Source organism: Sarcophilus harrisii, chromosome 6 (assembly GCF_902635505.1).
Source record: "Sarcophilus harrisii chromosome 6, mSarHar1.11, whole genome shotgun sequence".
In the NCBI taxonomy this organism is placed as follows: Eukaryota; Metazoa; Chordata; class Mammalia; order Dasyuromorphia; family Dasyuridae; genus Sarcophilus; species Sarcophilus harrisii.
In genome coordinates, this window is record NC_045431.1 from 213,667,206 (window position 1) to 213,693,983 (window position 26,778).

The window sequence follows — 26,778 nt, forward strand, 5'->3', positions numbered from 1 at the left end:
GTAAGAAATGACCAGCAGGATGATTTCAGAGAGGCCTGGAGAGACTTACAGGAACTGATGCTGAGTGAAATGAGCAGGATCAGGAGATCATATATACTTCAACAACAATACTATATGATGATTAATTCTGATAGACGTGGCCATCTCCAGCAATGAGACCAACCAAATCAGCTCCAATAGAGCAGTAATGAATTGACCAACTACACCCAGTGAAAGAACTCTGGGAGATGAGTGTGAACCACTACATAGAATTCCCATCCCTCTACTTTTGTCCACCTGCACTTTTGATTTCCTTCACAGGCTAATTGTACACTATTTCAGAGTCCGGCTCCTTTTGTACAGCAAAATAACTGTTTGGACATGTATACTTATATTGTATTTAACTTATACTTTAACATATTTAACATGTATTGGTCAACCTGCCATCTGGAGGAAGGGGTAGGAGGAAGGAGGGGAAAAATTGGAACAAAAGGTTTTGCAATTGTCAATGCTGAAAAATTACCCATGCATATAACTTGTAAATAAAAAGCTATTAAAAGAGTTAAAAAAAAAAAACCAGCCTGCAAGAGGCTGAGGGGGCAAAAATCAGGGCACTGGGCACCATGGACACGCAATATTGAGAAAGAGAAAGAGGAAGGTCACTGGGTGGGCCAGAAGAGTTAAGGAAGAGCTTTATGATTAAGGAGGGAAAAAAAGATTAGGGAGAAATTAAAAGAAAAAGAGAAGAGACTGAAAGAGGTGGGGAGAGAAAAAGGGAAGGAGAGGAACAGGGGGAGAGAGAAAAAGAGAGGGAGAAAAGAGGGGAAGAAAGAAAAAGAGAGGGGAAAGAGACAAATAGAGAAGAGGAGAGGAAGGGAGAAGGGGAGAGAAAGAGAAAGACAGATAGAGAGCAGACACAGAGACAGAGGAACAGGGAGAATGAAAATGTGGAATATGAGGAGTGGCTGCAAAGAGTAGAGAACTGAGATCAAGGGATTGACCTTAGAATGGGAGATAGTGGATGATAACACTGAGAAATCTGATGACAGGTAGGCTGAGGGAGCACATGCTGGATGAAGTTGGGAGTACGGGGTGCAGACAGAAACAGAAGATTCAGATCACATTCTATGAAGAATGAGCTAAAAACAGGTAAAGGGGGCCATAGAAATGGGAGGCCTAGCTGAACTTGGATAGCACCACCTTATGAAATGTTTGGCTTTATGACAAACAGCAGCCCTGGAACATGATTGGAGAAAGCAGATGGCTGGATTTACCAGAGGGTGAGGATCCATCTAGGAGGAGAAAGATCATGGGAGGCATGAAATTCTAAGATAGTAAATAGTGGAACATGAAAGTAAATGGCCATGAGGTCAAACCGACTGTGGGAGCAGTGAAGTCAAAGTTGGGAAGATGAATTCATTGAACAGGATTGAGTCACAGGCTCGGTCATAAAAATGGTCAAGATTAAGTTCAATGTGAGTGAGAAGATGAAAAACCGGTAGCATTAGAATCCGTTTTGGGTCTTGGAGGAGATATCTAGACAGAGGTCTGCTCACAATCTGGATCCTCCTCCTCTCCTGAATCCCCCCCTCCATATTTGGTTTTTAAAATTTTTCACACCCTGATCTCTTCTTTCCAGTCTTTTTCCCTACAATTCTCCTTCACATTTCCTATGATTTTACAACCACCCATGTGGCTGCTCCTTATTGAAACATCCCAAGTTAAGTCTTGTTTAGCCAAGCTGGGAAGAAACAGCAGAATCCTGGTTTCCAAATCTAGTCCTGTCCTCAAATCCGCAGTTTCAGGGACTCCTCCCTAAGATCTCTTCTTTCATGTATCCCCCCGGGTCTTTTCCTTGGCTGCCTTCTCCTTCCTTTACTCTCTTAGCACTCTCATTCTGTCTTCCAGTTTTAACCATCACAATGGTGTACAATGTACAAATCCCTACCAAGTTTGTCTCCTTTATCAAACTCTCTTTTTGAGCTCCAGAGACATGCTTGCTGGGTCCTTCCTCCTGGATGCCCCAAAAGCCCCTCAAACTCAGTCTATCAAAACCTGCTGGTCTTTGTGAATTATTCTTCCCTGTGACCCCACCTTTCACCCAGTCTCCCATATGCATAACCTTGGGGCTAGATTTGACACTCCTCATTTTTCATTTGCAATCCCAATTCACATTCAGGATTTTGTGACATATAAAGCACTTTCCCCTAACATGCCTGGGAAGTAGGTATGGGAAGTATTATCCAGTTTACAGCTAAGGAAGTAGAGTCTCTGGGAAATTAGGCGCCCTTGCCCACTATCCCACAGCAAGTATCAAGGCCAGGATTTGACCCCAGGTTTTTCCTGGCTCCAAGTCCAATGAATCTTCTAATTACCAATTTGGATTATTTTACCTCTACATGGAGTTCTGCCCATTCTTAATGCTATTTACTCCAGGACCCCTCCTTGGACAAACCCATGGGGACTATTGCAGTAGTCTCCACTCTCTCCTCTCTAGTCTCAGATTCATTCAATGGCCAAGTCACTGATCAGCTAGAAGCTTTTTAATAACCCTTTACTGGGTCCTCTATGGGCCCTGCCCTCCTCACAGCCAGGTACCACCCTCACTTTTCAGCCCTAGCCCAACTCAGCTGCCCCCATTCCTTCCACAAGCCTCCCAACCTCCAGCCTTCCCTTTGCTGATTCAGCACCCTCCCACTCTAGTGACCTATCCAGTTCTTAGTTAGCCCTCAGGCCACGTCAGGATTCCCTTCTCTGGGAGGCACTCCCTGACCCAGCACTCACTTTGTTCTGCCTTTTTCTATAAACAATGATATGGTTACCTTTAGAGATTTGTGTTGGCTCTCAGTGCCACAGAACAGGACCACATCTTAGACCACATCTTATCTACAATTTGTGCACACACAGTAAGTTTAATGAAAAGCACAAAAGCACGAGTGACTCAGTCCACACTCTGGATCCAAACGTCCTCTAATACCTTAACTTTACTTTCTTCACCCTCTCTCCAGCTTGCTACTCTCACCGTGCCACATTTTAGGACTGGTAACATCAAATGTCATTTAGAAAGTTCATTGAACTTGGAGGCAGGAAAAACCCAGATTCAAATCCCGGTCCTGATACTTACTGTGGGTTAGTGGGCAGGGCACTTAATTTCCCAGAGACTCCACTTTCTTAGCTGTAAACTGAGGGTGATAATACCTCCAATACCTACTTCCCAGGATTGTTTTGGGTACAGTTCTTTATACATCATAAAACCCCAAATGTGAATTAGGGATTGGATATGAAAGTTAAGGGAGAAAGAGAGTCAAGTGTGAAGTTACACTTACATTACTGAGACACTGGCAGACTTGATATTTTCAATAGACTGTTGAACTTAATCCTATGATCAGCCGGAAGTTAATGGAGGAGTCAGACTGTCATGAGCTTCTCCCAAGTTACTTGAATAAATCTAGACCTCGGTCCCCTGGACACTCCCTGACAGCCATCCCATCCCTCATTCACTCAAAGGCTGTCTGACTGCTGATGCTTTTCGGGTGGTAGGAATCCTACAGCTCAGCAAGGAGAGGCTCCACTTGTCCTCAGAGACTTCAGAAGCTCTTTCTGACCAATAGCCGTGCCTAGAAGATAAATCAACAGTTTGGGATCTTGTGACATGCGCAGAGGCATGAAGCAATTCTCCAAGCATTTGTCACTTTGACAAGAACTTACTGATTTTTAAATTGCCATAACAAATGTTCATTCCATGCTCTTCTTCTAAAAGAAAAAAAAGATCAGATAATGATTAAAAGTTTTAAATTTTAATAAAACTCTGTTCACTTTTAAAAACAATCTTTGATACTACTGTTGGTTTCAATTTAATTGTCAATAAGATCCTGGTATCAGACTTTGTAAAAAAGACTTGTATTTACTTCCTTTTAAACAGTAAAAATGCATGATTCTGGGATACATTTTGAGGGAGTAGATTTTTTAAAACATCCTTTTAGGAAACAAACATTATTTCAGCCAAGTTTATATATAAATTATCATCCACTGACTATTTTCCCTAAAGAACTACCTGAGATCCAAAGCTAAATAACTCTGTCCTTACTTTCCTCTTTACAAAACTCAGGATTCTCATCTCTGTTTTCAGTACAATAATAAATGCTGGTTGATGGCTTGTTTTTTCAAATAAAATGTTTGCAGGAAATACTAAAATCATCAACAATTCTGGTTTCTGATTCCTTCATAAAATTCTACCTTATAAAGATTCATCTAAGAGTTATCTGAAATAAGCAATTTAAAATGATTTATTACAAGATTTATTCTAATTACATTGTTATACATAATCCTAAGAACATACATTGTAGACATACATTATGGAAGAACACAAGAACAATCTTTGATTTTATTGGTGTTACAAAATTGTTACAGACAAGTTAAATACAAACATTTCTTAATCGCATAGATGCTAATTTTACATACACCCTTGACACATTAATAAAAATTTTTAAAAATGTGCAAATATCTCCCTTAATTAATTTGAAGGTTCCTACCAACAAATATAAAAATGGTAACTGGTAAATCATCACACAAAATACTGAGCTAATACTGGGTTACAAAAATAGCTCTAGTTTTTTAAAAGCGGTTTTAAGCTATTCGGTACATATACTATCTTTGTATTCTGCACAGAGTTCCAAGGCAAAGATTGCCCTTGTTTTTATGAAGAACCAAAGATGAGGACCTGTAAGGCGGAATGGATAGAGTTCTTTTGCTCTTCTTCGTCTTCTTCACAGTATTAGCAGTCTTTGGTTCCTTAGGTGGGGGAATGTAAATAGGCTTCCATGGGATTGGATTATAAAAGCTTGGAGGTGGGTAGGCAATTCCACTGTAGTAACCTAAGAATGAAAAGTAGATCGATTATTCCCCAAAAACTCTCATTGTTTTTAAAAGTCCAAGAAAGATAGTAAATCATTTCCAATGTATACATGAACCAGATGGGAAAACAATTTAAAATTAGCCCCTCACAATGCAATAGAAGAAAGACTCACTGATTTGAACTAAGTGGAGATAGTTTATTATAAACCGTCTAGCTTTAGAAAAACTTTGAATCTGAGCATATTGAAAAGAAATGCAGTTTTCCAAATATACTCAGTCAAAAAGCATTTATTAAGGGCTTCTTATGTGTCAGGCACCATGGTAAGTGTTACTGTGACATCCTGGAGCTTAAACAATAAATTAATAATAAATCAGGACATCATATGAGCTGAATTAGTTAAAAAACAAAATGACAAGATTAAAAGTTGAGAAGGGCCTTCATCAGCTTGAGTCTCTTCACTGGAAATGTGACTCATTTTAAACTCAAGGTCTCACAAATAAGGCCCTGAAATTTTAAAGAAAAGTGATATAAAATATTTAATTCACACATCTTGGTCTAAATTTACTTAAGGCTTATATTGGCATCATTCAAATTAACAAGGATTCATTGCATTACTATAATTTTAACATACAATTAGTTATCAACAGTTTCTATTGTAATGAATGTATGCAATTATATGAAATTTGTGGCTCCTTATATGAAATTATGAAAAAAAGCCAGATGACAAGTACTATGTAAAGATTCAAATCACCTTCTTTTTCATATATTTCACTTAAAATATGTTTTTAAAAAATGATTGTGATTTGGATACAAAAACTACCACAGAACAGTTTAAGATTATTAGAATAAAGAGAGCGGGTCATGAAAATATATATAGGCCAGAGATTTCAGTAAGACTTGCCTAAATTCTATTTCTGATGCTCATCTTGTCACCTGGAGTTTTCCAAGTATCAAGATTCCAATATACAAAGTGACAATAATAATAGTACCTACAGTACCCTATCTGTGGGTTGAATTGGGTTTTTATAAGGATCAAATGAGATAAAATAAGTAATTTTTAAAAAAAATATTAAATTAATATGCTATTTTTAGCTGCTATCATGACCATATTCTTATACAAATAGTTCTGAGGGGAAAAAATTAGGTGATATTTGTTTTAAAAAGCTACCAATATAAATTTTCTCTAACTGGCAGAATCCATTTAAAAAACCACCCAGCAATTTAACTCATCTAATGATGATTAAGTCCTGATTAGTAAGAGAATACCTAGTCATAACTTTGTCTCTAACATTCACTCCCCTCTGATTATACCATCGTTGCTTAATTATTACCTTCTTCAAACACATAGAAGCCAAACAAGTAAACTCAGTTTAGAATCTGTAACTGATGACCTCTGTGCCATGCATGAGGTCTACGCCCTGACAGCAGGAATGTGTCACTCACACAATGGCAGCCCCCATCAATGATGAAGATATTTCAACACACACTTCACTGGGGTGGTCAAAACAAAGTCTGGAATATGTTCTATTGTGTGAACACAACAGAATGGGAGTATTTTTAATAAATCACTTAGACAAGTGAAGGCAGCTGTCAGCAAGTTATGAGTTTCCAACAGAAAGCACAAAGAAACTATGCCCCACCATCTATAATCAGACCAAGCATAAAAAGCAACTGGTTTTCTGTCTGGTTCATGTGCTGTCTGGTGTTTGGAGTTACGAGAATAATCTCCGAAAGAGATCTGTAGCTCTAATTTAGATAGGGTTAAAAAGAGTAGCAAACATGAAACCTTTCTAGAATAAGCCTTCATGGGCCAACTGGAAGAAATGTCAAACTTTCTACTACGTTTTCACTATCATCCTCATTGATTTAAAAGCACAATTTTAGAACAACTGTTTTAAAATTCACAGCTGCTTTTGAGAGAAATCCAATTATGATTTAGAAAATCATTTCATTTGTGCTTATACATAGAACTTATATTCAATTTGCTGAAATAGCAATTTTAGATAAAAATTTTTTATTTCATAAACTTTAATTTTTTCAAGAAGAAACAAACAACATGAAACTTCCTCCCCCAATCATGAGCTCATTTGCCTTTATTTAGGTCACAGAGAACAAGAACTAACCTGTCAGTTTCCCATTGGCATAAACATAGCTCCTTGGAATAACACGAGGTTTGTTTTTCAAATTTTCCAGCCATTCCTTGAACTTCTTTTCAGAGATTTCTTTTTTTTCTTGCTGTTCAGCAAGCCGCTGCTTTTCTTTTTCCTTAAAATGATGAAATGAAAGCTCTCTTGAAGGAAAGTATTCAAATCTATGTGAGATTTGGTCATTTCATCTAAGAGACTATCTACTTCAATTATTCATTACCTTCAAACAATAAGTCATCTGAGGGTGATTTCTGTGAAATTTACTCTCACCTGAGATACAATGAAAGCCCCTTTCCTCAGTAACACTCAAGCCAGCAAGAACAAGGAGACAACTGCCATTTACTTTTTGAAAATATCTGTTTTGACCATTATGATGACACGACTCATTACTATAATACAAAATATTCCAAAATAGCCTAAAATGATTTGCTTTAAGAATAGCAAAATTCCACTCCCAACAAACATAAATCAAGTAGAGCAAAACGTTCCTCAAAAGAAGAATTTTTTTTTAATGTCTTAAACATATGACTTAAAGATAAGGAACATCAGAGAATAATTTATCTCATGCCAATTATCTAAGTGTTGTAATACTTTTTCCCAGATAAATCAAACTCACGTGGACACTAAAAGATGAGTGTTTAGTTGTGACCATAAAAAATTTCACAATATTAACATTCAGAGAGCATCTATCTGTTTGAAAGATGAAGGAATCTGAGGCCCAAAATGTTAAAAGCTCACAAAATTATTTTGTCTACAGCTAAACCAGGACAAGGGTCCTTGTCGCATGACACACTTCTCTGCATCACATTAGATCCATACCTTTTCTTTTTTTTTTTTCTCTTGTTCTTCAGCTATTTTTTTCCTTAACCATTCTTTATACTTTTCTTTGGCTTTTTCTTGCAAATGTTCTTTCTCTAGGTCCTTTGCTGCTTTTTCTTCCATTTCTTTAATTAGCTTCCGTATCCTTTCTTTTCTTTCCTTTAAAAATAAGCAGGAGAAAAATCTAACAATCTATACACCTCTAAAAATAGGTGAAAAACTAACAATTTCGAACAATAAATTTAATTAAATGGGATTCCTTATAAAAGATAAGACTACTTACTCCATAAAGAAATTATACACATGTATGTTTCCTAGATAATAAAGTTTATAAAAATTAATACCTGTATGGCAATTCAACAAATATCTATTAATCACCTAATAGTGCAAAGGCCCTAAGGGATTTAAAAAAAAAACCCAAACCCAGAAATAAAACCATCTCTGATCCCATTCAAATTGAGGGGGTGGGGAAGGAATATATCTCAACATGTATATAAGCAAACATTATACAAAGTAATATAGAAATTATATTCTATCAACTGATTTCACTTTCTACTTCCAAATATTGTCAAATACATGATTTTGCTACCACACATTAAAACCCTATTCACAAGTAAGCTAAAGACAACCCAAATTTCTATCAGTGCATTATTCTTACACATCATTTTTCTTTAAATGAAAAAAAAAATTCATTAAAAATATTTTCACATAAGGGAATGACATTTATTTCCTTTTTATTTGAAAGGTTAAGATAGATTCTAATCTGCCTTTTAAAAAGTGCTTAAATAAATAAAGACTTAGGGAGCAATTTTCAAAATGCAGAAAATCAGGCAATATTGTATCAACCAAAGAGTGCCAGCCTCTATGTAGCAGAAGAAAGATAGACTACAATTCCTTTCTTGAATATCTGGGAGGAAAACACATATTTTATCCCCCCAAATAATAAAAAACACCCCATTTAGTAATGTTCCAAATGTACTCTATCAAAAATGGAAACAAAGGGAGAAATATCCTACAAGACTTCAATAGTAAAAAACAAAGAAACAATTTACAGGTTACAATCTACAGGTTTTACCTTTTGCAGGAAACTAGTCAGTGGCTATGGCCACTATAGCTACAGGGTAGCAGAGGAAGAAATACTTCCTGTTAGACAGCAGCAGGACACTAACACAGTAGGCTCTGTTAAAAGAATCAGAGAATCATAGCATTGGAAGAGACTACACCAAGGGTTACTAAAACTAACCTTTTCTCCAATAGTTCTGAAATAGATAATGGTAGACAAGCTTGAGACTTTGATCACCATTTTAAAACATGTGTTCTTTGAAAATGTCACTGAAATTCCAAAAAAGCCTTATAAATTCTTAAGTTGTCAGAGCAGCTAGATGACACAGTAGATAGAGCACAGTTCCTGCAGTCAGGAGGACCTGCATTCAAATCTAGCCTCAGACATTAATGCTTAGTAGCTGTGTGACCCTGGATAAGTCACCTAACCCCAACTGCCTTGCCAAAATAGGGGGAGAGGGAGAGAAGGGTTATCAATGATAAATCCTTAGTGTCACACAACTCATTGGATGATTTCAAAGAATCCTGGGAAGGGTTTTATGAACTGATACAAAATTAAGTGAGTAAAACCAGAATAATTTATACAACAAAAATTATAAGGAAAACATCTCTGAAACACTTAGCAACTCTAAAAAATAACCAACTACAATTCCAGAATTCATAATCCAACAGCACAGATCATAGCATGTATGAACCCAGCTAATCTGGAAATTTGTTTTGCTTGATAATAAATATTCACAATGGTTTTGTTTTTCTTGCTTCCATATATAGGTAAGGGGGAGGTCAAAATAGAAATGAGTGCTATCTACATTCATTCCGAATCAATCAAGATCCAAATAATAAACAATTAGGGCTTGGCCTAGGACTTATTGTTGGTCAATCAGTGAGAGTCAGAGAGTCAGAGTAGCTTGGATTTAAGGCATAGTCCTTAAAAAAGAAATTTAGCCAGTAAAATATCTTGGGAAGATCCAGCAATTAAATATGTATGTGTGTCTCCTTTTATATATATACATAAAATTTTGATAATTACACACACATACACATACATACATACATATCTACACAACATACACACACATATACACATACATGCATACATATACATACATACACACACACACACACACACAATTTTAAGAACATCTATAGGTAAGGGTATTTTGGCCAGAAATGCTGAGAGCCTTCCCCTCCCAGATTTATTTATTTATTTGTTTATTTGGACTAGGTGAAAGAGGCCGTTCTTTGCTTTAATGGGACCTAGCATTAATCACTGAATAGGTGTGATATCTCAGTCAAACTGTGCTCTGTTAAAGACCTGAGTTTAAAAATAAGGCCAAGGTCTCCTACTGCATCCAGGGTCATCTCCAGTCATCCTGATCTGTATCTTGCCACTGGACCCAGGTGGCTCTGTGACCTTGCACAGCTTTCCCTCACTGAAATCCAATTCATTTGCCATACTGTCACCTCCCTGATGTCATGGTCCTCCTTGAGAACAAAGGAGACAAACAAAAATAACAAGGGCGAGGTAGAAGGAAGGGAATTCAGAACTAAAAATAAAACTGAATGTAACAGAACTGATTTGTAAACTGAAAACTGCATATACAAATATAGGAAAAATATGTGGTCAAGAGAACAATTTCTTTTTTATATCAATACAAAATTTTCCCTGATATCAATGGAGTGAGGAAAAATCGCCCAAAGCAAAAATGAAAAAGGAAGTGGCATTCTACATAAGAATTCCTCACTGGGACAAGAAGGTCTAAAGACTAGAAAGTATTTTGTAGAAAACACTAGGGAATTGTTGTTTATAAGAAATTTCCAAACAAGAGGGAAAAACTAGTGCACAAAGTTAAGAAGTACTGGGAGACTGAACAGCCTCAGAGTGCCTGACCCACTTTGGGATGACTCTTCCTGACCCCTGATGCAGCCCAACACAACACTCTTATCAGGCAGAATCATCAAGAAAGATATCAATAAATTATATAAACGAGAGGAAACCCAGATTCATAGGGATAATAAGTAGGAGCAAAAGAAGAGAATGAATGTTTACAGTGTTTAAAATGGAAAAAAAATTAACAATGAAAAGAAACTGAAAAATGAGAAAAGAGGATTCCTGAATTATAAGCCTAAACATATGTGTTTCTACAACTATAAAATGTAAAATGTGACTCTGAGACACCACTACACACCTGTCAGATTGGCTAGAATGACAGGGAAAGATAATGCGGAATGTTGGAGGGAATGTGGGAAAACTGGGACACTGATACATTGTTGGTGGAATTATGAATACATCCAGTCATTCTGGAGAGCACTTTGGAACTATGCTCAAAAAGTTATCAAACTGTGCATACCCTTTGACCCAGCAGTGTTACTTACTGGGCTTATATCCCAAAGAGATTTTTTTTTTTTAATTACAGCTTTTTATTCACAAGTTATATGCATGGGTAATTTTACAGCATTGACAATTGCCAAACCCAAAGAGATTTTAAAGAAGGGAAAGGGACCTGTATGTGTAAGAATGTTTGGGGCAACCCTTTTTGTAGTGGCTAGAAACTGGAAACTGAGTGGATGCCCATCAACTGGAGAATGGCTGAATAAATTGTGGTATATCAATGTTATGGAATATTGTAATGGGCTGATGCTTGAGTTGATGCACTGAGGTCCCTAGCACATGAGGCTAAATAGTAATTGGACTATACTCTATTAATATACATGATTGGATAAAGAATGGCCCCCGCCCACTCTCTGTGCAAGTCCTGATGTGTTGTATAGGAAATGACAATTTTGGTGGGTAGAGGCAGAGAGAGACAGGAAGAGAAGCTGGGGGAGATTGGCCTGGATTCTATGCTTGTAGCTGCTGGTCGTGTGGCTGCTGGTCGAGCTAGCTTCTTGACTCAGCTGCACACATTGCTATTGCCCATTCTCTTCCACCTCCGATCTTTCTTCACTGAGAATAAAGACTGACGATTTTCCCCTAACCTGAATTCCTGACTCTGGCTGATTTTAAAATACGCGGTCTTCACAGAATATTATTGTTCGGTAAGAAACGACCAGCAGGATGATTTCAGAAAGGCCTGGAGAGACTTATATGAACTGATGACGAGTGAAATGAGCAGGACCAGGAGATCATTATATACTTCAACAACAATACTATATGATGATCAATTCTTGTAATGGGCTGAGGTTTGAGTTGATGCACTGAGGTCCCTAGCACATGAGGCTAAATAGTAATTGGGCTATACTTGGATAAAGAATGGTCCCTGCCCATTCTCCGTGCAAGTCCTGATGTGTTGTATAGGAAATGACGATCTTGGTGGGTGGAGGCAGAGAGAGAGAGAGGAAGAGAAGCTGGGAGAGATTGGGCCTGGGTTCCATTCTCCTACCTGCTGGTCGTGTGGCTGCTGGTCTAGCTAGCTTCTTGACGGTCTTCACAAACTCTGATGGACCTGGCCCTCTTCAATAATGAGATGAACCAAATCAGCTCCAATAGAGCAATAATGAACTGAACCAGCTACACCCAGCAAAAGAACTCTGGGAAATGACTATGAACCACTACATAGACTTCCCAATCCTTCTATTTTTGTCTGCCTGCACTTTTTATTTCCTTCACAGGCTAATTGTACACTATTTCAAAATCTGACTCTTTTTATACAGCAAAATAACTGTTAGGATATGTATACATATATTGTATTTAACATATACTTTAACATATTTAACATGTATTGGTCAACTTGCCATCTGGAAGAAGGGGTGGGAGAAAGGAGGGAAAAAGTTGGAACAAAAGGATTTGCAACTGTCAATGCTGAAAAATTACCTATGCATATATCTTATAAATAAAAAGCTATAATAAAAAAAAGTGGAAAAAATGTAAAATGTGAGCTTCATAAGGACTTTTTTTTATTAATAGTGTGGTAGCTTTGGGCATATAAAATGCTCTTAATATTGACTGGCTAAAGGAATTCTATTGTTAGTTGAGAAAAAAGAAACAATATAGAGATACTGTTTTCCAAGTGGTGATTACAGACATCTACTTCTAACCACAATACACAAAGAATACTTTCCTTCTTCTTCTTTGTAGAAAATTTCATACTAGCAAAGATAATTTAACACATTTTATGGTTACAAAGTACATCACACATCTCATTTCATCTCTCACACCAAGTATATGAGGCAGAGAAGTCAATATTATCCCCATTTTACAAGAAAAACAAGACTAAGAGAGAATGTTCTGTGATTTGCTCAAGGTCAAAAATTAGTCTAAGGTCAAGCTAGGCCTGGCACCACTCAGCTCATCTTAACTTAACATTCTTTTGAATACGCCAATCTGAAAGTGACATTTCCAGGGAGGCAAAGTACCCCACCAACACTTAAGATTAAAACTACAGCTATTTTCCTGCTAAATAATCACGTTTTATACATGGACTAATTGGATTTAAAAAATTATCTGGTGTTTTGATAAATACCATTACGACCATGACAGTGGTAGTAGCTTTTATCCAGAAACATCTACTTTGTGGTTTCACAACATATGTTATTGAGTCAGACTTGTAAATATGAGAAAAGTCCCTTAAAAGCACCCAGCAATTTGGGAGCCAGATGAGATGACTTTCATTCTTCTGCAGTTCCTACTGCAGTTCTACATGCTAAGAAACACACAAGTAAAAGTTCACTAAACTCCATTCTGCTTCTTTCTGATCCTTTCTTTCCTGTTTTCCACTAATATCTGCAGACAGTCCTCTAAAGCAGGGATGGGAAACCTTTTTCCCCACCAAGGGCCAAATTTGGATATTTATTTCATCATTCAAAGACCATACAAAATTATCAACTTCTAGAACTCAAGCTAGTTACAAGTTTTCAACCTTTCACCACTTGAATTCTAGCTTCCAGATTTCATCATTGTCTGCAAGCCTTAGCAAATTGTTTCACCAGTCTTATATATCCCCAAGCCCAATACTTTCCATTTCTGCTCTAAAAGGAAGGAGCTGAAGGACAATCTAAATAATGCCCACCCAAGAACCCCTTTTACCTTGCCTTTCTAGGACAGTATTTGCCTACTCTTTACAGCACTATGTCTAGCTTCTACATTTTTCCCTTTGGTTGGACAAACATCTACCCCAAAGCAAGAAGAATCATAGTGGAAATACCAATAATTTATTGTTATTGTTAACTAGATGTGCTGCCTTTATTATCATAACTGTACAAATACATGTTACCATGTCAACCCCACTGCACATTAAATAATCAATCCCATGTTGTGGGAACTGTGGCAATGACTTTCATTTAAAAATATTTTAAAACAATTCTCTTTGAATACAAAATAATTATGGGTAAGAAAAAGAAAACTGTCCTTCAAAACAAGAAAGAAAAGCTTAAATTAATAAGGCTATACAAAAAGAAACACAGCCAAATGAGACAAATCATTTCTTTTTAGAGTCAATTTCAAAAACGGGCCAGTGAAATGGGCATCAGGAACGCCACTTGTCAGTCAGTTAAAGAGACCAAAATGAAAAAGACCTGAAGACAGAAACTACCCTTGAGATGTCTCAAACATAGACAGAGTCTAAGGCAGCCGAGGACCACACACGGAGAATGTAAACAGGGAAGGAGGAAAAAATGAGATGTCAGACAGGAAGAGAAAAACCAGGGGGCCCCACTTTTGTAAATGGATGTTAAAATAGCCCAGGCTAGAAATCAGAAAAAATCTGACGGGCTTAAAGAAGAGAAGAAATGAAGTAAATCATAGGAGGCTAGATCCAGAACTGAAAAGGACCACAAAGATCTTCTGGTCCAAACCTTTCATTTTACAGAAGAGGAAATTGAGAGTGAATAAGGCAAATGACTTTCCCAGAGTCAAAGAAAGAGTAAACGATGGAACCAGCATTTGAATCCAGGTTCTCTGACTCCAAATAAGACACACTTTCATCTAACACCAGCCTAGCTCCCTAAATGACTAATGGTACCCTAGGGATTTTGTGTGCTCACAAACAGACATCTTTCCTGAGTGTATACTTGATCTCTCAAATAAAGAGACAGGCAATTTGCACCCACAGGACATATACACCCAAAGACTATAATGTCTTCCTAATTAAATTCTAGCCGCAATTTCTATCCAAAAAAGAAGTCACATCTCAAAGCCTTTAATGCCACCAATTAAACACATATATTATACAATTAATTATACACACATATACACATATATATTTCACCTCACACCATTATACTGCATTCTCAGAAGTCCAGCAACCTTGTTTAATTGATTAGTGTGGTAAAATTAGCTGCATGGAATTAGAAGATAAGATAAGAGGCTTTTAGCAGGAAAGAATGGCATAGCACAATGTACTTCATAAATATGAATTTTAAAAATGCATGAAGCAAAAACCTTTGTCATGTTCACATCTTCTACTAGCTAGCCAGGAGCTGGGGCGGGGGAGGAGGGGGGAGGGAGGAGAGAGGGGGAAGGAGGTGAGAGATGGAAAGGAAGGGGAGAGAAGATGTTAAGGGGAAGGGATAAGGAAAGTAGAATATAAAAACTGTTTTTAGCTACCTGAAAGACTATCAAAACACTACGTTTTACTGCAATTCAGAAGTCCCTCAGTATAAATTGATGGGGTTTTATTGTAATTATGAAAAAGTAGAATCATTACACTTGATATAAAAATTAGTACTGAAAGTACTACCCCTTTAAGTGAATAACATTAAAATGGAAAATATGATGTACTCAAAATTGCTATGAAAATAAATGGCCATTTTCCATTTCATATCCATCAAGGAAATGGATCCCTAATGTATTACACTTGACTTATTCACCAAATATGTATTGAGGACTAATTAACAACAAGAAAACATAGGTAAGCTAAGTGTGACTTTCAAGGAGTTTATGTTATATAATGGTAAATAATAAATATAAAAGATTAAGTAATATCCAAGGCAGTATATGATAAGCACCACAAGAATGATAAAGAGTACAAGTGCTTACTGCTAAAGTCTGAAAAACAGAAATGAAGAGGTTCAAGCTGGAGTACAATATGCAGAGGTTTATCAAGCAATAAAATGACAAAGATAAGCTGAGGTCCTATTGTAAAAAGCCTTTAAAAAGGGACTTTATCCCATAGACCAGGGCTTCTTAAATTTTTTCCACTCACAACCCCTTTTTGCCCAAGGAAATTTTATATGACCCCAGGTATTTGAACATTTATAGGTATACAAATCAAACATTTACTAATAATAAATCATAATTTCACAACCTTCACTTTCAGTTATGAGACCCCATACGGAATCACAAACCACAGTTTTAGAAGCTGGGTAACAGACAACAGGAATCTCAAAGATGATTTTTGAGCTGGCTGACACAATCATAATAATGCTTTATCAAGAATAATCTAGTAACAAATAGAGGATAGATTGGGGACCAGGTGAGAGACCAGGGCAATGGGACTAGTCAGAAAACTATCATCTAGACAAAAGTTAATAAGGGCCTGAATTAATTAAGTGATAGTCAAAGGAATACAAGGAGAAGTGATATATGCCAAGAGATATTATATTGTTAAGGAGAGAAAACTAAAGAGATGCTAAATGAGAAAAGGAAAGGGAAAAGAAAGAGGATAAACAAGTTTTCAAGCTTAGTTTATTGAGAGAATGGAAGTATCATCAACAGAAACAAAGAATCAGGAAGAGTTATTTGGAGAAAAAATTGTTGAGTTCAAAGGACCACACATTTCAAGTGGAAAGGGCTTTAGAAGCCATCTTGCCCAAACCCCATCTCCATCTCATAGAAGAGGAACCTGAAAAACTTGCCTGAAGTCTCACAGATCAGGAGCAGAAATCATGCTATCCAGACATTCCAGGATAGGAGTCACCTGCACCAAAAGTTTGGGCAAGAGGATGAAACTGCCCAGGAGAGTGCAGAAGGAAGAGGGCAAAGGGGAGGGGAGGGCCTGGGAAAATCCTCAGGAGGAGGAAGAAGCAACAGCAAGAGAGGAAGAATGGGCAACAAGGTGACCCAGGCTTGACCCTCAGGCCAAATTCTTACCTGTTCATTCTTTTTTTGAAGCCATTCCTTGTGTTTTTCCTCAGCATTTTTTTTTCTTTTTTCTCGCTCTTCCTCTTCTCTTTTTTTTTCTTGTAGTAAATGTAGTTCCTATTTTTTCAATACAAAAAAAAAAAAAAGAACACTTAATAATGCATTTAAATCCCACAGAAAGCTATGTATAACTATATGTAACAAAAATAACTTTTGGCTAATGAAGAAAAGTAAAGAAAAAAACTTTTTAGAGACACAAATTTCTACTTGGCACTATTGATACTAGTTTTTTACTATAAATTTCAATTATTACTGGCAGTTTTTCAACATGTAAATTTTGGTACCAAAGTACACTATCCAACAGATAACTCCAAAGAACTAGAATAACTAGGGGTGGTAATAAGAAAGGCTTTTAAGTTTTTGCTGAAGACAAAGGATAGGAATTAGACTATCCCTGAAGCTGAACAAACGAGATTTCAAACATAGGTCAAAGACGGAATTTTTCTTGGAGAAAAAAAGAATTCCTACAAGTTTTTCAATAACCTTATTGTAATTGGAGCAGAAAATTAAACTAGTTCATATTCCTGACTATTTAACTGCTATGCTGTCATCTGAGTCTGCAAATTTGAACTTTTCTTCCAGAGAATGAATGTGAACAGCAAAAAAAGTTAAACATACATTCAGAATTTCATCAATTTGTCAATCCAGTTTGGATACCTTAAAAAGTTAGTCATTTACCAATTATTTTTCTTATTTCTCCATGAATGTCCCTTTTAAATAGTTTCCTTCCCTTTTTCTATTACAAGCTTTGGACTGAGAATAATTTCTTAACTTCCTACAACAGAGGCATCAAATACAAAGACCACAGCACACCCAGAGGCCCCAAGTTTAATTAAAATGTGACTAGGAAATATTTAACAAATATCTAAAAACACAATAAAATATAAATAATATTAATATATGATTTTCTAAATCAGTATGTGCCCTCGGAATCCTAATTTACAGTTTAGTGGCCCTGGTATCTATCTGACTTTGACTTCCCTAAAGCATTATTCACTTAGGAAAAACAATACCCATCATTCCAAGTTCCCAACCTTAGGGTCCTACACTAGTAACATAAATTCAGCATAAAAGACTAATTCCTGCCCCACAGCCGGGCAGTCACTCAACACATATTTATAGAGCACCTATCATGTCCTGGATACTGTGCTAAGCCCTGGGAATGTAAGAAGACAAAAACCCAATCCTGCCTTTCAGGAGCTCACCATCTAATTGGAGGGCAAAATGCAACCTAGTAGGGAAAGGCATCCGCATTAATGAAGATAAGAAAAGCTTACTGCAGAAAGTGGTATTGTTAGTTAAAATATGAAAAAACACAGGGAAGCCAAGACTTGGAAGAGCCAATTCCAGACCTTGGAAGTTCTGGGGACAGCCAGTGGAAATGTCCAGAGTCAGAGGTTGGACAATCTTGCATTAGGACTAACAAAGAAGGCCAGTGTCACTGGCTTAATAACATGAAGTTTGGAAAAGTAAGAAAGGAAAGGTTTTCTATTTGCTCCCAAAAAATTAGGGAGCCATTGCAATTTACACAATAGGGGAATGAAGGGTTTCCCTCCAAGAACTGATCTATGCTTTGTTTTACCCCAAAACAGCTTTTTCAACTGTCAAAAGCCCAATTCTCCTTTTTTATCACAAGTAAACTTTTGAAACACTCTTACATTCTACTTGGAAGAGAAAAAAAAATCAATACAGAAAAGTTAAATAATTTGAGAAGAAAAACATAAATTAAAATACTGAGAACCTTTCAAGTTCACAAGAACCTTAATGCTTAATGTATGAACCATTTTTTGGTATTAAGTACGGAAATATTTGTTAGGTAATTTTGCTGGGCAAGAAGTTCTTCACGTGTAGACATTTTGCCATTACTGACCTCTTCTGAGCTAATGTTCTCCTCTTCCCTGCCACCATAGTAGCTCTCTGTGGTCAGAGCTCTTTTTGGTCTTTTTCTCATTTTTGCAGTTGAGCTTTGCTCCCAGGGCACAGGAACACTGTTTTGTTTTTTGTTTTTTTTTTGCTGGGGGAGAGGTAGCTTGCCCGTTGTGCTGGGTTGGCCCAGCCTAGTCACTCCTATTGTGCCAGTTCCAAGGCTCACAATGTGCCTTCTGTGCTGGGGCTGGAAGTCTCACAGGACCTGCTGTGCCACCAGCACGCTGAGCCAGAAGGCCCTCGGTTGCTGATCTGTGCTAGGGTTAAGCTGGGTTGCTCTCCCCTTTTATTTAAGTGAGACAGACTTTTCCTAAAGAGCTTCTCAGTTACCTTAAGCTGAAAAATTGTTTCATTCCATCTTTTTATGGGTTCTATCACTCTCAAATACATTTAGAGGCTTGATTTAGCATAGTTTCCAGAGCTCAGGTAACTTCCTGGCTTCTCTCTGCCATCTTGACTCTACCTTCTGTGTGGCTCTGGGATAGGTTCTAAAGTCAAGGTCTAATATTTAGTCTTTCACAGGCTTTTTAACTCAGCAATTCATCTTTTTTTAAATACCAACAACTTAAATGAAGGAGTGAAAATTATAAGTTCAATAACTTGCTATGTGGCCCTAAGAAAGTCATTTAACATTCTGTGCCTCATTTTTTTTTCTGCCAAGAAAAGGAGCAGGTCTTGTTGAACTCAGCCTCTCCCCTAGCACAAGGGATTAGTGCTTAATGAACATCCCTTGAAACTGCAAGAAAGCAAACACTTAGCATCAAGGTTGAAGTAGGACATTAAACATGATGTAGCCAAATGCAAAATTTATCTTGTTCGTTATTAGGACACTGAGGATTCGTGGAAATTTTCATTTAACTGAAAAACATCTACAAGTTCATATGGGGCTATTAAATAAAAAAGAAACTCGCTTTATCATTACCTCTAAGGCTCTGTTTTGCAGACGAACACGTTGTTCTTTTTCTTTGCAAACAAACCATTCTTCCCAAGGTGTCAGACTTGTCTCTAATACAAGACACTGATCTTTTTCTGAAGTTTCTCTCTCTTTAATTCTGTTGATAAAGAAAATATTCTAAACTGTTTAATAAATATTTGTTCACCTAAGAGTCAAGTTGATTTATAGAATAAAAAATGAAATGTAATACCTATTTTATTATATTCAATAAGGAGACTTAGATTTTAAAGGAATTCACAAAAATGACCACCCAAAGGTCAGTCATCAAGATAATGAATTTTTTCAGGCACAACAATTCATGAAGACCATGTTTTCCAAGGCTCTATGATTAGCACTGCTGGGGGACAAACCCCATCAACAATATCAAGTCATTAAATACTAATGACTGCGCTGTCTTTGAATTTATATGATATAGAAGAACTAGCTAAAATTACTTTTTTGAAAATTCCTTTCAAAAACAAAATTTTACTTTAAGTTAAAATGGAAAGGGCACTTCAGAATCAGAAGACCAGGATTTCAATTTCAACTCTGACACTTAGTAAGATGTATGACCACAAGCAAGTCATCCTTCTGAGGTTCAATACATTTATCCTCACTAATAAAATGGGAATGTGATATTTTTTTTACCATCTTATCTACCTCCAAGGACTACTATGAGAAAAATCACATCGTCCACTTAACATAAATATGAGTTGTCCTTTAATTCTCCATAAAATCCTACTGCAATATCTCAGTATAGAGACAGGTCTGGAATTTCAAAGATTACACTAGCAAAACACCATAATGGCAGATTTTGCCATGTGGAAAGGTTTTGAGGTTAATTCCAGGACCATCCTGTGCCTGTTTTCTAAGGACCAAGCTAATAACTAAAACTAATCACCACAAGTTGGCCACTAGGTAATGAATTATTTGACTTGGCAATAATACATGAAAAACACACAGTAAACATGGTCCTCAGAGAATATCCTTCCACTTCTGCCATGTTAGTAGTACAGCAACAGAAAAGGGAGCAGAGGTCTTGAAGTATCATTCAATTTTTAGACTATCTATCGATAAACATTAAGTTAGTTGGAGGTACTCTGAATATGTGTTCATTATCCCAAGGTCAAGGCCATGACATACCCCTAAGAGAAATGAACCATCTCAATATCACTATTCTCACAATAAATGAAACCAGAAAACAAAAGGAAGTATCAATTAAGTGGAAGGATAGCCCGCAGAGGCTCACTGGAGAGGCAAAGGAAGTAAAGCTGGTTTCACAGCAACTATTTAATCCCACAAGTTATTAAGTGCCCACTATACACAAAGCACTATGACAAACATAGGAGTTGTGTGCACAAAATAAATAAACTTCCCTACCTTCAAAGACCTATTTTATTGAAATAACAATTTTACTGCATATTTTATATGCAAACAGATAGGGACTGAGGAGAAAACACTAACTAGGCAGATCAGGAGAAAATTCTTACAGGAAGCAACACAAGCCGAGCGTTCAAGGTAATCAGAAATATTCTAAGAGGCAGAGGTTAAAAAAGAAAAAGAAAAAAAAAAAAAAAGGCATGCAGTGGACTTTAAGCATGAAGAGATGGAGGAAGGAATTTCCACATTAGGAAACTGCAAGTCAGCCAACTTGACTGGAATGAAGTGTCAAGGATGATGTGATGCCAGATGATGAAGGGCTTCAAATACTAAGACCAGAGGTTAACATTTCTTCTAGAGGAAATAGGGAATTGAAGGCTTTTGAGCAGGATAGTGACATGACAGAACTTGTGTTTTAGGAAGATTACTTTGGCAGTTGCATAGAGGATGCATCAGAGAAGGAAGAAAGAAAAGTTGAAACTCACCAACTACACTATTACAATAATCCAGGTGAGGTGATGAAGGTTTGAACTAAGGAAGTAGTCAAGTGAATGGATTAAAGAGTCAAGAAGAGAGAATCAATAAGGCAGACAAAAGATTGGTTATAGATGAGTAAAGAGTTAAATATGACACCAAGGCTGGAAAATTGAATGACCAAAAGAACAGTAATACACTAAATAGAAACAGGAAATTTTACCAGAGAACTAAGTTTTGTGGCAAATCTAAGGAGTTTTCAAGAACATTGAGTCTGAGAGTCTTAAAAGATATTTAGCTGAGAAATGTTTGGCAGGAAGACTATAGAGCTTAGGAAAGAGATTAGACCTAGATACAGAGATCTTGTCTCATCAACATTTCCTTTTCAAAGAATCTTCTGAGAATGTTTTTTGCACTAGTCACCTAATCTCTCCTTTCTTTTACTTTGGTAACTTCCTAGTCCAGAGTTACCTTGACTATGATGGATTGTGCTTTGGTCAACTCAGCTCCTGCACTATTGATGGCTGCAGGCAGGCCTAACTAATTCTTATTTGGGTAGCGAAGACTAGACCCACTTTCTTAGAATTATCTGGCCTGTTGCCCCTGCCCCTGGGGAACCCAGGTTACTTGCATTTGGCACTACTGTGAGCAGATTCTGGACTACTCCAGGTTCTTTCCCCCCCCCCCCCCCTCTTCTGACTTCCTGTATCATTCTCCTCTCCTCTTTAGGAAAAAAGTAAAGGCCATTCAGAGTAAAGAGATCTAGACTTCTGCACAAAAAGGGAGGAGAATGGTACAGGAGGCCAGAGGTGGGGAAAAACCTAAAATAGTCACTGTGAAAAGTACAATAGAGTCAATTAGGTTAGAATAATAGGACTGCCAGGCAGAGATGAGGGTCTAGTTGAGATCAGTCAATAAAAACTTGTGAACTCCATCAACATGGCTGAATGATCTCCTCACCTGGCACTGAGCAGGTGCAAAATAGGTGAGTGGTGGGGGGTAACCCAGAACTGAGGTTTCGGAGAGCACTGGGAATAACATAAGGGAACTAATGATTCATGAATGGAAAAAGCCATATAGTTGAATTGGTTAAGATATAAATGGAAGGAAAAGTCAGAGAAGTCATTGGGAAAGGAGAGGAGAATAAAGTGACTAGGTTTCAGTGAAGTTAATGATAGTTTTAAAAATTGAGTGAAGCCAAGGGAAAGATGAAAACATAAGGCTATGTATGATCAAATGGAGGAACTGCAAGAATACTTTCTTTCAATGAAATTATGGAAAAGTATTCAATGTGTATCAAATAACACCAAAAAAAAAAAAAAAATCAAGCTGAGAATATCTTATCAGAAAAGAAAGTTACTATTGTCAAATGCAAATTAGAATCAGTTGTCTAGGTTCACTCATACAGTCATTACAGCCAGATTCAAAACCAACATTAAATCACAACAATAAAGACAAGATAACTGATAACAGCGCTTCAACTTGACCTATTCAAATAGAGAAGTGAGAGCACAGACTTAGGAAAGAACAGGACAACACTGGTGAATCACTAGTCAACCAATTTGGCTAGAAATGTCAAGAGCAGTAGTATGAAATAGGTGAAGAATTCTAAGGATGAAGGCATTTTTAGCTCTATAAAAGGTAAGATCAAAGAGAGACGATCCAACTTCTTGGGATAGGTGAAATGTTAGCAAATAGTGAAGAGAAAAGGATACTCAAATTTGTTTTACTTCTAATCTGTCAAGGAGAACAATCCCTCAGCTATAAAGGATTTCGGGCAAGACTTATGACAAAGGCTTTCATATACCTAGAGCTAAAGTCAGGCAGAACTTTTGAGCCCTGTCACAAGCATTTGTTAGCTGTGTGACTCTGGGCAAGTAACTTAATGTCTCTCAGCCACAGATTACTCAAGTGAAAAATAGAAGATAAAAGCATCTAAGGCCTTAGAGTTGTAGTGAAAAACAAAAGAGACAATATGTATAAAAGATTTTGCTAAATTGTCAGGGCTGAAAAATTATCCATGCATATATCTTGGAAATAAAAAGCTATAATAAAAAAATAAAAATATATATAAAAAAATTTTTTTTAAAAGATTTTGCTAAATCTAGACACTGTATAATTATCATGGTCAGAATGACGAGCAATGGGTTAGAGGCTGGTATGGTCAAACAGATTTGAAATTGGTTGCTCACCTAGTCTTTGACAAACCCAAAGATCCCAGCTTTTGGGATAAGAACTTACTGTTTGATAAAAATTGCTGGGAAAATTGGAAACTAATATGGCAGAAACTAGGCATTGATCCATACTTAACGCCAGACACCAAGATAAGGTCAAAATGGGTTCATGACCTAGGCATAAAGAATGAAATTATTAATAAATTAGAGGAACATAGGATAGTTTACCTCTAGACCTGTGGAAGGGGAAGGTCTTTATGACCAAAGAGAACTAGAGATCATTACTGATCACAAAATAGAAAATTTCGATTATACTAAACTGAAAAGTTTCTGTACAAACAAAACTAATGCAGACAAGATTAGAAGGGAAGCAATAAACTGGGAAAATATTTTTACAGTCAAAGGTTCTGATAAAGGTCTCATTTCCAAAATATATAGAGAATTAACTCTAATTTATAAAAATCAAGCCATTCTCCAATTGAAAATGGTCAAAGGATATGAACAGACAATTCTCAGATGAAGAAATTGAAACTATTTCTAGTCATATGAAAAGATGCTCCAAGTCATTATTAATCAGAGAAATGCAAATTAAGACAACTCTAAGATACCACTACACACCTGTCAGATTGGCTAAGATGACAGGAAAAATAATGATGATTGTTGGAGGGGATGCGGAAAACTGGGACATTGATTCATTGTTGGTGGAGTTGTGAACTAATCCAACCATTTTGGAGAGTAGTTTGAACTATGCTCAAAAAGTTATCAAACTGTGCATACCTTTGATCCAGCAGTGTTACTACTGGGATTATATCCCAAAGAGATTATAAAGAAGGGAAAGGGACCGTGCAGGAATGTTATGGCAGCCCTTTTTGTAGTGGCTGAAAACTGAAACTGAATGGATGTCCATCAGTGGAGAATGGCTGAATAAATTGTGGTATATGAAAATTATGGAATATTACTGTTCTGTAAGAAATGACCAACAGGATGATTTCAGAAAGATCTGGAGAGACTTACACGAACTGATGCTAAGTGAAATGAGCAGAACCAAGAGATCATTATCTACTTCAACAATGATACTGTATGAAGATGTATTCTGATGGAAGTGGATTTCTTAGACAAAGAGAAGATCTAACTCAGTTTCAACTGATCAAGGATGGACAGAAGCAGCCACACCCAAAGAAAGAACACTGGGAAATGAATGTAAATTGTTTGCATTTTGGTTTTTCTTCCCTGGTTATTTCTACCTTCTGAATCCAATTCTCCCTCTGCAACAAGAGAACTGTTCAGTTCTGCACACATACATTGTATCTAGGATATACTAGGACATATTTAACATATATAGGACTGCTTGCCATCTGGGGGGGGGTGGAGGGAGAGGAAAAATCGGAACAGAAGTGAGTGCAAGGGATAATGTTGTAAAAAATTACCCTGTCATGGTCTCTGTCAATAAAAAGTTATTAAAAAAAAAAAAAAGAAAAACTTTTTGGGAGGAGGGGGGGACAACGCAGAAGTGCCATCAGTGTATACAAACTGCCTCCTCCCCTGTCTCCCCCAATGCCGGCTTTCCGCCAGCCTGGAAGTCTAACGCAGGAACAGGAAGCGATCAGTAACTTAGTCGCCCTCGGAGACACAGATCTGGAAGCAAGCCCCGAAGGCACCAACACGTTCTATCCAGTAAACCGGCTTCCCCGGCCTCACTCGGAAAGAGGGGATTCAGTGGGAAGTTTATGACGGGCTCTCGGGGATTAAAGCCGTCGCGAGTTACTTCTCGGGGTTTCTACAATTTCTCTGAGTGTGGGAAGGAAACCAGCGCGGTCCTTCCTTTTCTGGGATCAGTGCGCTCCCAAACTCGCGCCCGGTGATCCGTCCCTCACACAGGGCCAGCCGGGACCTCTATAAGCTTGTGGAACCCAGACACGGGGCGCGCGGCTGCTCCTCGGCTCGGTGATGGAGGGACTGAAGACGCTGGGCACAAGCGTGGGCCGGCGTGGGTCACGGGGGGCGTGGAAGCTCCGGGCGGGGGAGGGGGAAGGATGTGCCGGGGTCTGGGTGGGGGCCCAGACACTAAGATAAGAACCAGAGGGCTCCCGGAGGGAGAGAGGGCGGAGCTCTGCAGGTGCAGGGGGCGGGGCCAGAGAGGGAGATTGGTTAGAGCGGACCGTGACTACCAGCCCCACAGACGCTCAGGGCCGCAAGTCGCTTCCGGAAGGACCGAGGGGATGGGGCAGGCCCCTTTACCTGGCGCGCCCCGAGGGCTCCCCGCCTTCCGGGGACGCGGCCCTCTCCCCGCGGTCGGCCTCCCCGTTCTCGGCCTCCCCGTGCAGCAGCGGCGTTTCCTGCTCCACCCGGCTGGCCAGGGGCGGCGGACTCCCAAGCTCGGGCAGCGCTTCGGCGCGGGCCCCGGCCCGGTCCCGGGGGGCGGGTTCGGGCAGCGCTTCGCGGTCGGCCCCGGCCCGGTCCCGGGGGGCGGGCTCCGGCGGGTGCCGCCTCCGGCGCCGCCGCAGTTCCTCGGCCTCGTCGCAGTTCCTCGGCGGGCTGCGCGGCAGGGACGGCAGCGAGGCGGCCGCCGGGCTCGAGGCGGGCCGCGCAGCGGGCTCCGAGCCGGCGCCTCCAGGGGCCTCTTCCCGCCTGCGCGGTGACGGCTGCGCGCCCTCCTCAGTCTCCATGGCCGGGGTCGGGCCGGGGGAGGGGAGGCCGAACGGAATCCCCCGCGAAGGCCGCGGCCGCCGGCGCTGCCAAGTTCAAACCGGCGCTGCCGCCGCGGCGGGAGCGCGCTCCCAGGAGACACCGCGCCGGACGCCGCCGCCAATCCGGGGCCGAGAGCGGCACGCGTTGCTAGGGCGGCGCGCGTCTCCCCTACCCCCGGGCGGCCGGGGCTTTGTTTTACTCCGCCCTTAGCGTCAGCGCCGTCTCCCCGCGAGCCCGACTGGCCCGCGAGGGGCGCTGTG

The 26,778-nt window shown here is 38.7% G+C and overlaps 1 protein-coding gene across 1 annotated transcript; it reads right to left on the reverse strand.

Annotated features, from left to right (window-relative positions):
- Positions 1–4,337: 4,337 nt before the first annotated feature.
- Positions 4,338–26,713, reverse strand: CCDC34 (coiled-coil domain containing 34). Its single transcript, XM_003773655.4, has 6 exons — positions 26,069–26,713; positions 19,791–19,920; positions 16,892–16,999; positions 7,801–7,959; positions 6,958–7,099; positions 4,338–4,853 (listed from the first exon to the last, which is right to left on the reverse strand). Exons 1-6 carry the CDS (start codon positions 26,494–26,496, stop codon positions 4,627–4,629), a joined length of 1,194 nt encoding a protein of 397 aa, XP_003773703.4. The 5' UTR covers positions 26,497–26,713; the 3' UTR covers positions 4,338–4,626.
- Between the last annotated feature and the right edge of the window lie 65 nt (positions 26,714–26,778).

Bases quoted from the DNA above. Each gene is read 5' to 3' on its own strand.
- CCDC34 (XM_003773655.4), bottom strand. From the start codon at position 26,496: ATGGAGACTGAGGAGGGCGCGCAGCCGTCACCGCGCAGGCGGGAAGAG. The intron at 17,000-19,790 runs GTAATGATAAAG...TTGAAAAAATAG, and splicing joins TGCAAAACAGAGCCTTAGAG to GAACTACATTTACTACAAGA. The intron at 7,960-16,891 runs GTAAGAATTTGG...TTATTTTTAAAG, and splicing joins TTCAAAAAAAGAATGAACAG to GAAAGAAAAGAAAGGATACG.